Source organism: Giraffa tippelskirchi, chromosome 1, assembly GCF_054371585.1.
Source record: "Giraffa tippelskirchi isolate mGirTip1 chromosome 1, T2T-mGirTip1v1.2.pri, whole genome shotgun sequence".
NCBI lineage: Eukaryota > Metazoa > Chordata > Mammalia > Artiodactyla > Giraffidae > Giraffa > Giraffa tippelskirchi.
In genome coordinates, this window is record NC_137275.1 from 85210188 (window position 1) to 85226869 (window position 16682).

The 16682-nt window shown below is 40.7% G+C and overlaps 1 protein-coding gene across 6 annotated transcripts in view; it reads left to right on the forward strand.

The window, feature by feature from the left end:
• Nucleotides 1-16682, forward strand: part of DAPP1 (dual adaptor of phosphotyrosine and 3-phosphoinositides 1) — a 120841-nt gene that overhangs the window by 31129 nt on the left and 73030 nt on the right. For all 6 annotated transcript variants that reach the window (XM_081596856.1, XM_081596829.1, XM_081596865.1 and 3 more), the window contains exons 4-5: nt 11191-11321; nt 16044-16091. In XM_081596856.1, coding sequence (XP_081452982.1) covers nt 11191-11321; nt 16044-16091 — 179 coding nt within the window. The remainder of the gene's footprint in view (nt 1-11190; nt 11322-16043; nt 16092-16682) is intronic.

Genomic DNA, 16682 nt, shown 5'->3' on the forward strand with positions numbered 1-16682 from the left:
AAATTCTTATTAAAATTTTTGCTTGGGTAAGGATCACCTGGGGAATCATTTTCCTGCAGCATGGATGAGACCCTGTCAGGGTCCTGACATCCAGATCTCTGGAATAGGAAGGACTAGAGCTGGATATTTCAGGCCTCTCAGCCCAGAGCCCACTCAGGCCAGCCTCACTCCGTAGGGCTTGGGAGTGAGTTTATTTAAGAGAGACTTTATCTTTGAGGGCAATGGGAAAGATAATCAAATAACCAACAACTGTAAGCTTTTGCTTTACAGTTTTCTGACTATATAATATCTTTGGTAGAGTGAAACCAGAATGCTTGGTTCTGGGTCATCAGAAAATATTTACACTCAAGATAGGTAAAAGTGTTAACCTATAGGGATATATACTCTTTTAAGATTATTTCCCCTATTTTATTCTTATTTTATTTTCTTTAAACTCCCAGGATTTCTGTTTCCTTAATAAAGAATGACGATTCTTGTGAACAAGATCTAACCCACCTAATAACTTCAGAATTCTATTATTCTTAATTCTCCTTTTCCCTTGTTGTAATCTCTCTAATCTCCATTAAAGTTTCTGTTCACTGTAATTTCTTCTTATTTCACTCTTAAGATACTTCTCCTTCTCAAAACCCAATCATCTCCCAAGTAGATCATAGAGATATACAATGTACGCATTTGCTTTTACTGTATTCAATAGCCCTTTTACCTTTTAACATATTTTTATAAGATATTTTAATTGTTTGATGTGGAACATTTTTTAAGTCTTTATTGAATTTGCTACAGTATTGTTTCCATTTTATGTTTTGGCCACAAGGCATGTGGGATCTTAGGTTCCCAACCAAGGATTGAACCCACACCCCCTGCATTGAAAGGTGAAGTTTTAATCACTGGACTGTGAGGGAAGTCCCTAACTATTTTTAACCCATTTATTTTTTAAACATCTTCACACTCATATATTGGAGAAGGCAATGGCAACCCACTCCAGTACTCTTGCTTGGAAAATCCCATGGACAGAGGAGCCTGGTGGGCTGCAGTCCATGGGGTCGCTAAGAGTCTGACACTACTGAGCGACTTCACTTTCATTTCTCACTTTCATGCTTTGGAGAAGGAAATGGCAACCCACCCCAGTGTTCTTGCCGGGAGAATCCCAGGGACAGGAGAGCCTGGTGGGCTGCCGTCTATGGGGTCGCACAGAGTTGGACACGACTGACGCGACTTAGCAGCAACAGCAGCACACTCACATATAAATTCTATGAGAAGAAGGATTCTCGTCATTTTTTTCCCCTGTTGTATCCCATCACCTAAAAGAATAAATGCTAATCATGATCCATATCATTCCATGGAGAGTATACCAATACCGACATCCACACTGCAGCTTTTGGGGTAACGTAACAACTAGCAAGCTGCTGGCAATTTTTGCTTCCAAAATACGTACAAAGCATAATTTGAAAATGATTTGTGTTGTATGTATGCTCAGTAATTATTAAATTCGACTCTATCTTTCATTTGTAATAGTAAAGTGAAGTGGCTCAGTGGTGTCCGACTCTTTGCAACCGCATGGACTGTAGCCCACCAGGCTTCTCTGCCCATGGGATTTTCCAGGCAAGAATACTGGAGTGGGTTGCCATTTCCTTCTCCAGGGGATCTTCCCAATCCAGGGATTGAACCTGGGTCTCCTGCACTGCAGGTAGACTCCAGTACCATCTGAGCCACCAGAGAAGCCCTATAATAGAAAGATGTTATGTAAATCTTCTACTCATATTTGTACATGGCTTCTAAATTCAACTCAAATAGATTTGAAAATATGAGAGTTTTTTTATGTATGGACATGTTTGTTTCATTATTAATTTTTAATGAATCCTCTTGTATTTGACTAAGATTTGTCTTGGAAAATGTACCCAGCACTTATCTTTATGCTTACATGTCCAAATAGTATTAAAATAAAAATTGCCTTTTCCATTACCTTTTCTCTATATTGCAATATTTTGTACATGAAATTGTCATGTACAATTTATTATAGAAATTACTGTGTTGTGACTTTAATCACCTAACTAGCATGAAAAAAAGAATAAGTGCTGTGTTTGTGCTTACCCTTTATAGTGATTGGTTCTCAGTTTTGAAGATCCTATCTGGTTTTTTGTTAAATGTCAAATTTCCACTTCTCTTTTTGTTCTGATGTGGGGATTCCCAACCTTTTGATAACTGCTAGTTATTATTATTTTATTTTGTGACTCTAGCCATTTCATCCAGGTGACATTTTAACATAATTAAGTTAAAATTAATTTTAATTTGAGAATTATGTGACACTTCCCTGATGGCTTAGAGGGTAAAGCGTCTGCCTGCAATGCGGGAGACCCGAGTTCAATCCCTGAGTCAGGAAGATCCCCTGGAGAAGGAAATGACAACCCAATCCAGTACTCTTGCCTGGAAAATCCCATGGATGGAGGAGCCTGGGTGGCTGCAGTCCATGGGGTCACAAAGAGTCGGACACGACTGAGTGATTTCACTTCACTTCACTTCTGAAAATAATTGCTGATAACTTGGAATGTTGTCAAACCAAAACCAGGAGTCACTTCTTCTTTTTTTTTTTTTTTATATACTTTTATTTATTTATTTATCTTTGGCTATGCTGGGTCTCCATTGCTGCTTGGGCTACGCTCTAGTTGCAGGGCGTGGGCTTCTCAGTGCAGTGGTTTCTCTTGCTGCAGAGCACAGGCTCTAGGGCATATGGGCTTTAGCAGGTGCAGCATGGGTGGGCTCAGTAGTTGCTTACTCCTGAGCTCTAGAGCACAAACTCAATAGTTGTGTGCACAGGCTGCTTCAAGGATGTAGGATCTTCTTGGATCATGGATCAAACTGGTGTCTCCTGCATTGACATGTGAATTCTTTACCGCAGAGCCACCAGGGAAGCCCAGAAGTCACTTCTTTAGATTATGTTTGCCAAAAATACAAATCTTCATTTGTAGATGAGGTGTGTTTGGAAAAGTAAAAAGTGGGCAAGGAAGAGAATGAAACAAATCTTTGCGGCGTTTTACTAAGTTCCAGGCATGCTATTAGATATTTTCCTACGTACCAAATTATTTAATCTTCTGGACCACCTACAATAATGGGTAAAGTGGTCCTATTTTCAGATTAAGAAATAAAAACTCAGAGATTTTAATTTATTTGCCCAAGTTGCAAACATAGAAAACATTAGTGCTGAGATTGGAACCCAGGCTAACCTGGTTTTAAAGCCTGTGTGTTTTCCATTCACTTTGTGTTCTCCTAAAACCGGTGTCCCAGTGACACTACAGGCAATATTGCCACAGCACAGCATGGCTTTGAATGGATTAGGATGGAGAGAGTCCATGCCACGTGATGCAAAAAATGCTTGTAGCATATGGCAGGCCTACAGTACATGGTTTAGGCCGCCGTTTCCTTAAAGCCTATAATAATATTTCTGATATGATATAAAACCCTTGTTCTAAAGAATATGACTCAATTTGAACTTTGTGTTTATTGTTATTCTTAATTTCTTAACATAAATTTTTACAGGAGAAATTATTCTAGAAAATCATAAAACACAAAAAAAGTTGACTAGGGTTTCCCTGGTGGTCCAGTGGTTAAGGATACACTTTGCAAGGCAGGGGACATGGATTCGATCCCTGGTCGGGGAACTAAGATCCCACATGCCGTGGGGCAACTAAGCCCGCATGCCACAACTACTGATCCCATGCACCCTAGAGTTCATGCTCCACAACAAGAGATGCCACAGCAAGGAGAAGCCTGCCCTAGCAACTAGAGAACTAACAATAAAGACCCAGTGCAACCAAAAATAAAATAATCAAATACATTAAAAAAAAAATAGTTGACTAGGACACATCCCTCAAATACTTAGCCCCATCTCACACATGCCTCTCCAGAAAGGATATAAAACAGCCTATGTAACTACAATAAAGTAAAATAAAATTTAAAGTTTGAAGAGAAGGAGGAGGAAAAGAAAAATGAGAGGCAAAAATAAAATGACATCAGGAATGAAGTGTATCAGATGAATATTGCACATTTACTGAAACAGGATAAACATTTGATTACTACACATCCTAATATTTCTTCACCTTCAGTTGTGCTTGTGTAGTTAACTAGATTTACGCAATGTTGGAATTGGAAGGGAGCTCAGAGACCATTTAATTACTCCTTTACAAATGAAGAAACTGAGGTCTGGTGAGAAACGTTGAAGTAAAAACTCTCATTTTCTTTCCTTAAGCTGCTTCTTGAAGAATCCATTTCATCAAATTTTGATTGATACACGTGATTCTCTTGCCCACAATTGCCAAAGTACATTTCACATGCATAGAGAGTTTCCATGGTGGTGATTATCACCAAGGCTAAGAAAAATGGATGGTATGATGTGTAAACATGTGAACCTCAGGTCTAACTCCAGCCTTTGCTATGTACCAGCTGTGTGTCTTCAGGCAAATTATGTAACCTCGCTGAGCTTCAGTTTCATCATCTTATAAAATTGAGCTGATAAAAAAAAAGATGACAAAAAAAATTTGAGCTGATAGTAATAGTTGATACCTTAATGACTTGCTGTGAAGACTGAATGAGATTAGGCATGTAAGATAGTGATATTTATAATAATTCTTAGCATGGCAGAAATAATCATTATTGATGTTACTTTAAGAAGACCTTTTATGGTAATTCATTCCAATAATTATATGCTAGAGCTATATATTTTTGACATATTATGAAGCATTGGTTTAGGGACAATTGGATTAGTGTTTTTATTAAATCTTTGTGACATCTTCTTCAAATTTAAGTCGGTTCCACAGTGCACTCATGTGAAAGGTAGAATCAAGTACTCCAAAAAAGTGACCTGATTTGACTTGGATATTATAACAGAATCTTCTCTTGCCCTGGCTGTGAGGTCTGCTTTTCTTAACTCAGTGTATTTCTCCCTATGAGACTAGAAATCAAATATTAAAACTCCTTCATGTGTAAACAAATATGATTTTACTAGCACAATTTTATGATGAGTTCAAGTCCATTTGCAGAGCAGGTAGCAAAGAAGAAAACAGAAAGATCTTCAATATTCTTGTAGCTCCCCTAGGAAGTTACCCTGTATTAGCAGGAAGAGATGGAGGAATCTACCATGCATATGCAGTAGGAAAGCTTGTTTTCTGAACCTGAGGGCAATAATAAAACATGGATGGGTATGATCTTATTTTAATTTAATTCATAGTTAATAGTCTGTATTGAGAACCAGTTATGAGCTGGGCACTGCTGGCCACTGATAATATGGTGATGAAACAGGTGTCATCCTTGCCCTCCAGCCATCATACAGTCTAGGTGGGGAACCTGGTGGCAGCACTCACTTCAGTGCAAAAAAGAAATATTCTAAACAAAAGTTTCCTTTTTAGGAGCTATGTGTGCCCTGCACTATGCTCTAGTTTAGATATCAAACCAGTGCCTGAGGCTTGAGACTGTCCTTACTTATTTTCTGAATTCCTGCTGGAATATAAGATGAGGAGTCTTTCAATGCAATCTCATAATACTATACACTAAGTAGGTGTCTGTAAGTTACAGCTCAAAAATATTCCCCCACCAAGAGTTTCTGATACCAGGTTTTATGTCAAAGGCAGGAAACAACAATCTCCTCATGTAGTTCAGAAACTGAAGTGAAACACAGCCCGGGTTCCAACCTGTAGTTGCAGATCTTTCTTCTCCTTCTACCAGCCCCTGTCTCCTATTTGTTGCCTTTTGTCAGAATCTTCTAACCAAGTCCTGGAGTTTGTTTGGTCTGAATATCACTAACCCAGAGTTCTTTCTAATGGAGTCAGCATGCTGTCATGAACCTTGAACCTTCTAACTTAATAATAAGTCTGTGGTGTTTGCATTAGATAAGTTTCTTTCAATTGCCAATGACAGAAACTAACCCTAGCCAGTTGAACTTTAAAAAAAAAAAGATACGGGGAGAAAAGTGGGAAATTTTTGGAAAGATATTCGTATTCCCATTCAGAATTTAAGGGCAAGAGAAACAGAAAGAGACAACAAGGAATCAGCCAAGGAATCATGAGGCTCCTCTGAAGCTTTCAGCACATTGAAATACCTGCCTTCCTCACGCTCAGATCAACTCAATACTGTGCCTTCATGGAGTTGTTTCTGAAACCAGCTTTCATGTCAAAGGCAGGAAACAACAGTTTCCTTCGTGAACTCAGAAACTGAAGTTAGTGAACCGTCTCTCCAGAGAAGTGACTAAGCAGATCCCTGGGTCGGTCCAATGAGTGAGTCGAGGTTAGGTGTTTGTGGGGGAGGGCTAGGATCTCTGGGGGTCTACCTCTGTATAAGGGGATGGGATGGTGTTTAGAAAAGAGGAAATCATTGTAAGCCTAGCAGCCATGCCAAGAAGTCCATATATTGGCCCTTCCTTGGGCAGAATGGTTGGCTAAGGAGACATGTCTCTCAGGAGACCAGATTTTTATCAGTGGAAGTTAGCATTTTATAAGTAGCTTGTTATTTTCTTCATGACAGCATTCAAACTAGCCTCACGCATGGTCTTAGTAGTTAAAATTAATACGTCAGTTCTGCTTTCCTGGTTGACTCAGTATCATTTACCTTAGTTTAACTATTTATTGATTAAACTTCAGAGGAAGTTTTCAAAATAGAATTTGAATGCTTCCAATGGAGATATGGGGCTTCCCTGGTAGCTCAGCTGGTAAAGAATCCACCTGCAATGCAGGAGACCCCAGTTCGATTCCTGGGTTGGAAAGATCCCCTGGAGAAGGGATAAGCTACCCACTCCAGTGTTCTTGGGCTTCCCTGGTGGCTCAGTTAGTAAAGAATCTGCCTGCAATACAGGAGACCTGGGTTCAGTCCCTGGGTTGGGAAGATCCCCTGGTGGAGGGCATGGCAACCCACTCCAGTATTCTTGCCTAGAGAATCCCCATGGACAGAGGAGCCTGGTGGGTTATAGTCCATGGGGTCACAAAGAGTCAGACATGACTGAGCAACTAAGCACAGCACAGTGGAAATTTGGAGAGCTGAACTTGGGTTTGTTGTCCTGTCCTGTCCTTGCCCTGGCTAAGGTAACTGTGGACCTGAAAGCCTGGTTCATTTCATGTTCTTCCCTGCCTTACACCTGAATTACTGTGGCATTTGTTCATTCATTCATTCACTCATTAAGCCTTCCCTATGTCAGAAACTATCAGGAGATAGGAATACAAAGATAAATTTGACACCATACCTGCTCTGAAAGGACTCACAGGGCTTGGAAACGTGTGTGTTGGAAAGGCAACGGCTTTATGGTCCCAAGTGATTACAGCGCTGCAGGCTCAGGCAGCAACCCTGGCCCAGAGATCCTTGCACTGCAGCACAACGGACCCCTATGGCTAAGCTTACCACCTAGAAACTGATACTGTAGTAAACAGAATAATGACCCCTCCCCACTTCAACGGTGTTCATATCCCTCCCTGGAAGTGTAAATGCTATGTTACATGGCAAAAAGGAATTAGGTTTGCTGATAGAATTAAGGCTACTAATTATCTGACTTTGAGATGCACAGCTTATCCTGGATTGCCCAGGAGCATCCACTATGATCACAATGGTCCTTATAAGATGGAAGCAGGAGAAGGAGACCTGGAGAGACAGCAGCATGAGAAGGACCTGACTCACTGCTTCTGGCTTTAAAGATGGAGGAACAGAGCCGCCAGTCAAGGAATGTGGGCAGCCTACAGAAGCTAGAAAAGGCAAGGGAATGGATGGTCTCCCAGAGCCTCCAAAAGGAAAGTAGTTCTGCCAATACCTTCCCTTGAGATTCATGAGACCCACTTCAGACTTCTGAACTCCAGAACTGTAGGATAATCAAGTCAAGTTAAGTCACTATGTTTGTGATGATTTGTTACAGCAGCAATAGGAAACTAGTATAGGCAAGTATATACCTGGGTGATGCTTGGTTCTGTGCAAAAGGACAGAGGATTGACCAGGGGCATCTTTCTAGGGCATCATTTAAAATATTATTTTCATATTAAACATATGCATAGGATGATAATTCAGCATCAACTTTGAATTTGAATGGCAACCCACTCCAGTATTCTTGCCTGGAAAATCCCATGGACAGAGGAGCTTGGCAGTCTACAGTCTGTGGTGTTGCAAAGAGTCGGACACAACTGAGTGATTAACACTTCACTTCACTTGAAGATGAAGCACAAGATTTCACATTTTTTTTCTAATTTGTGAGCTGCATTGAGCCCTGAGCTCTGGTCTTCTTCTCCTCCACTGTCAGACGGAAGTGTTAAGAGGCACCTGTCTATCTGAGTGCTATAATCAGTGACTATCTAGACTACTGCCATTGTTATTCTTAGCACATAGTTACATTTAGGTCTTTTTTACCTAATTTTAAAATCCATGTTCCCAAAGATGGCACTCACTGGAATTTTCACTTAAGAATTTAAAAATATATCCGAACGTAACAACATCTGACATTTTTATAATCCTTTCACAAGCACTTCTTTATTTGGTGCTTAAAACAGCTTCATGAAGAAAGGGTAATCATTCTCACTTGTCAGAGGAAGAAAGAGAAGCTTGGAATAGAATGTCCAAAGTAACGGCTGAGTGGCCATGGTGGCTCTTTCCACAAAGCCAGGGTGACTGCCAGAAAGTGTTTCTCTCAGGTAGGTCACTGAGTAACCAGTCCCAAATTCACCAAGCATCTGCCATGTCTCAGCTGCATCCATACGGCCCCTGGGCCTGCACAACGGTTACTCTTGGTTTAGGTGTTGCTGCTTTCATTATGACTGTAAACCTGTAATCGGCCCCTTGTCCCAATATGACTGGATCTGTTCTCATGAAAGAATCGCCTCAACAAAAGGCAGTGCAGGCAGTGTGCAAGAGCAGGACTGGGCCTTCTGAGAACTGCAAAAGCCATTTTTCACTGTGATTCCAGTGCTCCTGAGATGAGTTGGGTGCAGAGCGAGGAGGAAGCCACTGTTTGGGGACCAAGATGAGTGCCCCTTTCTGACTGTTCTCAGTGCCCCTTTTCACTTTCCAGCAGGGCGTTATCTGGGCCCCTGTGTCAGAAGGCACTGTTCTGTTTTTGCAGGCAGTTCATTGTCTATACTGGAACCTCATAGAAAGATTTTGCTTTGTTTGTAGGTTTATCATTATTATTATGGTTTTTTTTTTTAACTGCAGAGGAGGTATTTTCTTTTCCTCATTGCCTCTTTTTCACTCCAATTCAAAGTCTATACTTTCTATGAGCTTTCTGTCACCCCATCAAAGAAGATTTCCCTGACCTGATATAAATACCACGCTACCCAGACCCCTTTCTCTTTTCACTCTTCATTCCTTCACTTTGCTTTGTTAGTGTTTTCATAACAATTCTCTCACCTGACTTTTCTTTTTTTCCAAAATGTTTCTGTCTCTGTGGCCATGAGAGTGAATGCTACATCTCCTTGGTCTACTGCTATATCCCCTGGGCCTAGACAAGTGCCTGGCACTCAGGAGAGCTCAGGAAATATGTGTTGAATCAACTACTGAAATCTTTGCATCACCCCCAGTGTCTGGTACAATCTTAGACCTTCCATATGAAAGACCCAAGTGAAATTAAAAAAAAAAACAAGAAGCCAGAGCAAAGGGAAGACAACCCTTAACTTACTCTTTTTGTAGTCACTTTCTACTTTCTGATTGACTGACTGATTAGGGGAAGGGAAGGATGCAGAAGGGGGAAATATCAGTGTTGAGTTGAAAGCTCTCAGCCCCCATTGTCTGGTCGCCCCAGACCAGGAGTGGGGTGGGCCTTTTCTGCCTGGACCACCTCCTTCACATGGAAGTGAAGGTAAATTACACAGTGGCCTCAGCCTATTCAGTTCATATCCACCAAAGAAAAGCAAAGCCTTCTTTTCCTTCAGCTGTCAATGGGGTGGTAGGAGATAATAGGGAAAATGCTATGAGCTCATATTTTTTAGGTCTATGGATTTGTTACAAGTTGTTCTGAAAATAGTACAAAGTAGAACAGTGGAATAAATCCTCCTATACCTGGTACATTGTATGGTTTTGTTTGCACAACTTTTGTAAATCCCACCTGGAAAACCAATAGTTATTGCTAAGGTCTAATGGAGGCTAATGGTGTTGCCTCCCCTAGGAAAACATTTCTAAAGCACTCCATAGAACTGCACTTCTTTTTTTTTTTTTTTTTTTAATAAATTTATTTATTTTAGTTGGGGGCTAATTACTTTACAATATTGTAATAGTTTTTGCCATACATTGACATGAATCAGCCATGGGTTTACATGTGTTCCCCTTCCTGGACCCCCCACCCACCTCCCTCCCCATCCCATCCCTCTGGGTCATCCCATTGCCCCGGCCCTGAGCCCTTGTCTCATGCATCGAACATGGAATGGTGTTCTGTTTCACATACGATAATATACATGATTCAATGCTATTCTCCCAGAACGTCCCACCCTCACCTTCTCCCTCAGAGTCCATAAAATTGTTCCATGCATCTGTGTCTCTTATTCTGACTCGCATATAGGGTTATCGTTACCATCTTTCAAATTCCATATATATGCATTAGTATACTGTATTGTTGTTTTTCTTTCTGGCTTACTTCACTCTGTATAATGGGCTCCAGTTTCATCCATCTCAGTAGAACCGATTCAAATGTATTTTTTTTTAATGGCTGAGTAATATTCCATTGTGTATATGTACCACAGCTTCCTTATCCACTCGTCTGCTGATGGACATCTTGGTTGCTTCCATGTCCTGGCTGTTGTAAACAGTGCTGCGATGAACATTGGGGTACACGTGTCAGAACTGCACTTCTTATGCATGATCTTTTTGTCTCTGTGGTACATTTTATACCCTGCCACCTACAGACATCTCTCCTAGAAAGCAGAGTTACCACATGCACAACCAGCATGCTTGGTTCACGCTGCTGACAGAGGTCTCATCACCCTGTTCAGTTAAATGACTATATTCATGGCTAATTCTGTCCCAGACTAAGAGGGCAGAAATTATCTCACAATGCTTTCTATCTCCAGTGTCCAGTTTAAGAGCCTGGAATGTAGTTTGTACTCAATAAATGTTGAGACAATGAATCAGTGAATCCATGAAAAACAAGAAACTTTATGATCCAGGCACAGTGATCTGGTGTTGGCATTTGAACTCTCTTTCTGGGGCTTATATTTGACTTTTTTTTTTTTTTTTGTCTACATTCAGGCACTCTGATTGTTCTGAAACACCCCTATCCCAAAAAAGTGGAAGAACCATCCATTTATGAATCCGTCCGGGTTCACACAGCAATGCAGACGGGAAGAACAGAAAACGACCTGGTGCCCACTGCCCCTTCTGTAAGTGGCCATCCATCTGCCCACCAGGCTCACTGTCTAAAAGCAATAACAGCAATAAATGTGTGTAACAGTAAGTTACACACATTTTACAGCACATTTGTTCACATAAAATTCTACCTTGGGATATAAAACTGGAAAACGAATGTAAAGTTCTAAGCCTATGGCTCATCTGGTCCAGGATAAATTGTAAAAAAAAAAAAAAAAAAATTACAAAATGCGATAGTGATGGATTTTAGAGACTTCAGAAATGGCACTTAAATCCTGTCCTTACTTCACCAAACAAGCTCATGGTAGAATGTGCAAAAGATGTTTATGGTCACACAGTTGTCTAAAGAGTTATTCTACATTCTCTGGAAGAGAAAGCTTCTTCACCTTTACTATAAATTCTCAGGATATTATTTTTTTCCCTGGCCTTTTTATTATTTATGTTTTTCCTCCATTGAATGAAGGGTCCAGACAGATGACATTTGGACTCCTTTGCAGCATGTGAGCCACTGTTCACTTTCAGTGCAACGGGGGCTTTCATTGCTCTCCTTGGAGTCCACTGACATTTTTTCTGTGAGCTGTGACCCTGCAAAGATTCCTCTCCAGCACCTTCTTCCCTTCATTGTGCCCAGGGCACCCTGATTCTTTTCCTCTTTCTCATTGGCTACATGCTTTCCTATAAAGTATCTGGCTGTGTCCTCATGATAAAGAGGATCACACCTAAGTGAAATGTCAAGCACTAGTTCTAGATAGCAATCATTATACTTGAAGATATTTAGCTACCAATTAAATAAAAACGTGCATGACCTTTGTGTCTCTGCGGCCATACTTTTTCTACCCTGCCACCAGAGACATCTCTCCTGAGAAGCAGATTTACCATGACCTGCAGCTTACCAGCTTTCGGCAGATGCCCACTGTCTTCATCTGCCTGGATCCTGCTCCTCTCCCTGGCCTGACCTTATGCTTCTCCCACACTCACGCTGGAGGACCCCGCCTTTCTGAATGCTCCTCCCCTCCTCCCTGCATCTGAAACCCTGCCAACATCTCTACTGTTCCCTCATCCTTAGATCCTTGCATCTGGGATCAGTCTCTTCCAGGAAGCCTTCTTGGCCCCTTCTAGCTTCCTCTAAGACCCCCGTCCTCTGTGCTTGCTCTGCTCACCTTTATCCTGGAATCATCGGACAGGAGGCTGGCTATCTGCATGGAGTCCGCCCTTCCCAGGAGCCTGACACTTTTCCCGGGACTGGAATCATAATCAGTAGTTTTATAGGCTAACCAGGTTCACGACACATTACATTGTTACTACGCTACGTCCACTCAAAAATAAAAATCTAGAAATTGGCTGAGGAAGATGTTTTAGCTTTGTTTCAGAGGGAAGTAGAAGACCTCTGAACTAGAGAAACTTAGGAACGCAAGACAGTAAATAGTCTCAAGTCAAAACAGACCAGAGAACACATCAAGATCTAACCAAGTCTTTGTTTTCCTGTCGACTGTACTCTTCCTGCCCTTCCTCTTTACCATCCTACCCCACCACCAATCACTTCACCATCATTTTCATTTGTACTCTCAGTTTTACTTTACATTCTTCTCTGTTACCTTCCCCTAAAGATCTCCACTCGAAGTCCATCAAACCAGACCCTACTGCGTGCATCCTTTTTCAATAGAAGAATGCAGATAAGACTGAACTCGTGGAGTTGGTGCGAGCATGAGACACGGCATACTTAGGTAGAAACAGCCTTCTTGGGATCAAATTCTGCAAGCTTTATTGCTTGCCTTCTTTGCCCACTCCAGGTGTCAGATGGATTCACCTGCCCAAGCATCCAACAATGAACGTAGAAGGGTCTGCATAATGGCATTTTAAAAACAGTGGTGGAATTCCCTGGGGGTGCAGTAGCTTGGGGGTTCAGTAGTCAGGACTCAGCCGTTTTCATTGCCCAGGCTGAGTTCAATTCCTGATCAAGCAACTAAGATTCTGCAAGCCAGGGACAAGGCCAAGATTAATTAATTAAAAAAAAAATGAAACAATGGTGAGTGGATAAGTTGAAAATGTCTTCACTCACACTGTATAATGAGAAGTCCATGATATTTATTGTGCATTGATATGGACAGAAAACTAGAAAGGTTTTCTAGTGGATTGTTGTGTCACAGTACTCCTTACTACGGAATGGACGGACCAGCCAGCTGGGGGAAAGTTACCGTCTTATCAGGGGCTCTCCTCCCCTGGCTGAGCACAGGAGTTCACAGCTTTGATTGAGGGCTTCTGGGCTTCTGCCTTCTCTTGTGGAGATGCCCTTCTTGCACAAGTACTGGCAGTGGAGGAAGGGGATTAAGTACTATTTACAGGAAAAAGAACTTCCTGCTTGAAGTGAAAATGAAAATAGGTGTTGTATCACCCAGAAATATAGATGCTTCTGTAAAACTGTTTACCATCCTTTGGCAACTGCATTTGGGGAAATGATGGTTTATATATTTCATACACAACATAGGATTGGGATTCTGAGATAGGATGAATTTAATTAATTCATTTGCTTAGCAAACTTTTTAAAAAAGTGCCTACAAGGCGCCAAGGACTGTTTTAGGCACTAGAGGGTTGGCAATAAATTAGGCAAATGCTCTGCCCTCATTGAGCTCACACTGTAGTAGGTGAATGATGACAATCATCAACAGAAGAATAAAAACCCAGATTCTAATAGGAAATCCACCCAGAGACATTCAAATTAGGAAATTAACATTGATGCAGCGCCACACTCCCATCCGCAGATCTCATTTAGGCATCAGTCATCAGTTTTCTTAGCAAGGCTCCTTAGAGCAAAAGGATGCAATCCAAAATCACAAGTTGCCTTTATCTGTCCTGCCTCTTGAGTAGTCTTCATTCTGGAACACTTCCTCAGTTTATCCCACCTGATGACTTTTGACTAAACTTAAGGCAGGCAGGGCTTCCCAGGTCATGCTAGTGGTGAAGAACCTGCCTGACAATGCAGGAGACACAGAGATGCTGGTTCGATCCCTAAATCAGGGAAGATCCCCCAGAGTAGGAAATGGCTACCCACTCCAGTATTCTTGCCTGGAAAATTCCATGGACAGAGGAGCCTGGAGGGCTACAGTCCATAGGGCTGCGAAGAGTTGGACATGACTGGCATGAGCACACACAAGGTAGGCAGATGGAAAGGATGATAGGCAGGCTAACCCTTTAATTTTAAAATATTTAGGTTGTTTCCAATTTGGGGCTATTAACTCTCTTCTTCTAGATGAGAAGACTTAAAAAATAAATCTGCTGCTGTATAGACATTTCCATTCTTACCTCCTGAGACCATGAATAAAACTGGTATTCTCAGCTCTTTTCTCTGCAGCCTTCCACTTATCTATCAAAATCTTAGAAAAATACTAGATTTATCATATATTGTTTGGATGGAGGTAAGATGGAGTCAGTAGCATGATTCTTAGTGCGATTTTAATTCTATCAGTATCTTCTACAAAATAACTTACCTTTACTTTATTTTGCCTCTGTAGACTCAATAATCCAAAATGGTAATTTTTTCTTTTTCCATAATATAATATCCAAACTCAATTCAGTCAGTTCAATTTCTTTTAATGTCAAAATGAATCAAATTGATTATTCAATATCAAATTCACCAATGCTATTAAACATTATTTAAATGAATACCTGGGAATTTCATTGCTACTTCTATGCCCTAAGAATTTTAAAGGAAGTGCTCATAATCATATGTTATTTCTGGCTTTAAATCTTTATTTTGATGGTTGCTGTTCCTCTTTTTCTTTGGTAGGAAGAATTCATCTCAGGAACAAATACTGTGGAAACTCCCAAGAAAAAACATTGACATCAACCTAATCATTTCCCAGTTTTTTTATTCATTTTTTTCTTACTAATATAAGATGTATTATGACATCATAGAACAAAATAGCCTACCACAAGTCTAATTTCTTCAGGAATGTATGAATTTTGAAATTTTTTCACCTGAGGGTCCTGGTTTTATACATATTGCTATTCATACTGTTTCCCACCATTCCTTATACTTCATAGGTGCCAGCTATGCGTCATATTGTTACCCTCGAATTATTGATGGGTGAGATAAAAGGAATGACTCATTCTCACTTTAAATCCCTTCTGGATGAATCAAGTCTAAATAGATATGCACTCTTGAGAGTTTATCCCATGGAATATAGGTCTCAAGAGACAGTCTGTGAAAAAACAAAGAGGTGGGGTTGGAGAATTATATGATAAATTGTAGAAAATGCAATTTCTAATTCACAAAGCAGTTTAGCAGAATACAGACTCTGGGAAGTACAGAAATCCCTCTTCTTTGCTTTATCCAAAGCTGCCCATGTATTGACCTTATGGCAGCGTGTGTGGCCATGTTTATGTACATAACACCCCAGCAACAATCCGAGCAGCTGGGAAGCACAGACGCCCTTTGCCCAATGCAGGCTCTTATAAGTGGTATAACTTATATAACCTGGTTGACTGCAAAGTGCTAACTTACGTTAGCGGAGAATCTGTGCGCTGTCGTCTGTTGCTGCAAAATCACACCGGACAATCTAGTCTGAAAACAGTCTCCAGCACGTGGGAAGGATTTTCAAGTGCCTCGATGAAGAAGGAAAGGCAATTACTTAAAGATCAAAGGCAAATTCTTGTTTCATTTTAAAACAGGACAGAAACAGACAAAGTTCAAGTTGTGATAGTCCTGGGCGTCACTCGAGTGCTTCTTTCTTTTTCAGCTGGGTACCAAAGAAGGCTACCTCACCAAGCAGGGCGGACTGGTCAAGGTGAGGAAGCGCGCGGCCTCCAGCACCAGCCGCAAGGAGAGAGAATGCATCCTGGCGGCTCAGTCCTCCTTTTGACTTTGAAAAAGCAGAACCGTCTACCCATTTTGACCCAGTTATAATGTTTGTTTATAGAGTTCATCTTGGTGGCTAATGTTAGTCAAAATTCTATACAATCACTTGACTGTTCTTTGGCAAAGTGACATGTATGAGAATAGCCTACCTATCATTAATACTCAAAACTTAAAAGCCTTTTGATGCAAATTGAGGATTAAAGTAGCAAATTAACTCTAGCACTTATCTTTTTTTTTATTCAATAACTTTTTTACCATCTTAATCGTTTTTTAAACCTTTAATCTTATATTGGGATATAGCCAATTAACAATGTCATGGTAGTCTCAGGTGAACAGCGAAGGAACTCAGCCATTCATATACATGTATCCATTCTCCCCCAAACTCCCCTCCCATCCAGGCTGTCGTATAACATTGAGCAGAGTTCCATGTCTAGTACATACCTTTGCTTTTTAAGATTTTTTAGTAAAAAAAAGTCAAAGTTTTATGAAATATTTACCTAACAGTAGACAAAAGAAAAAA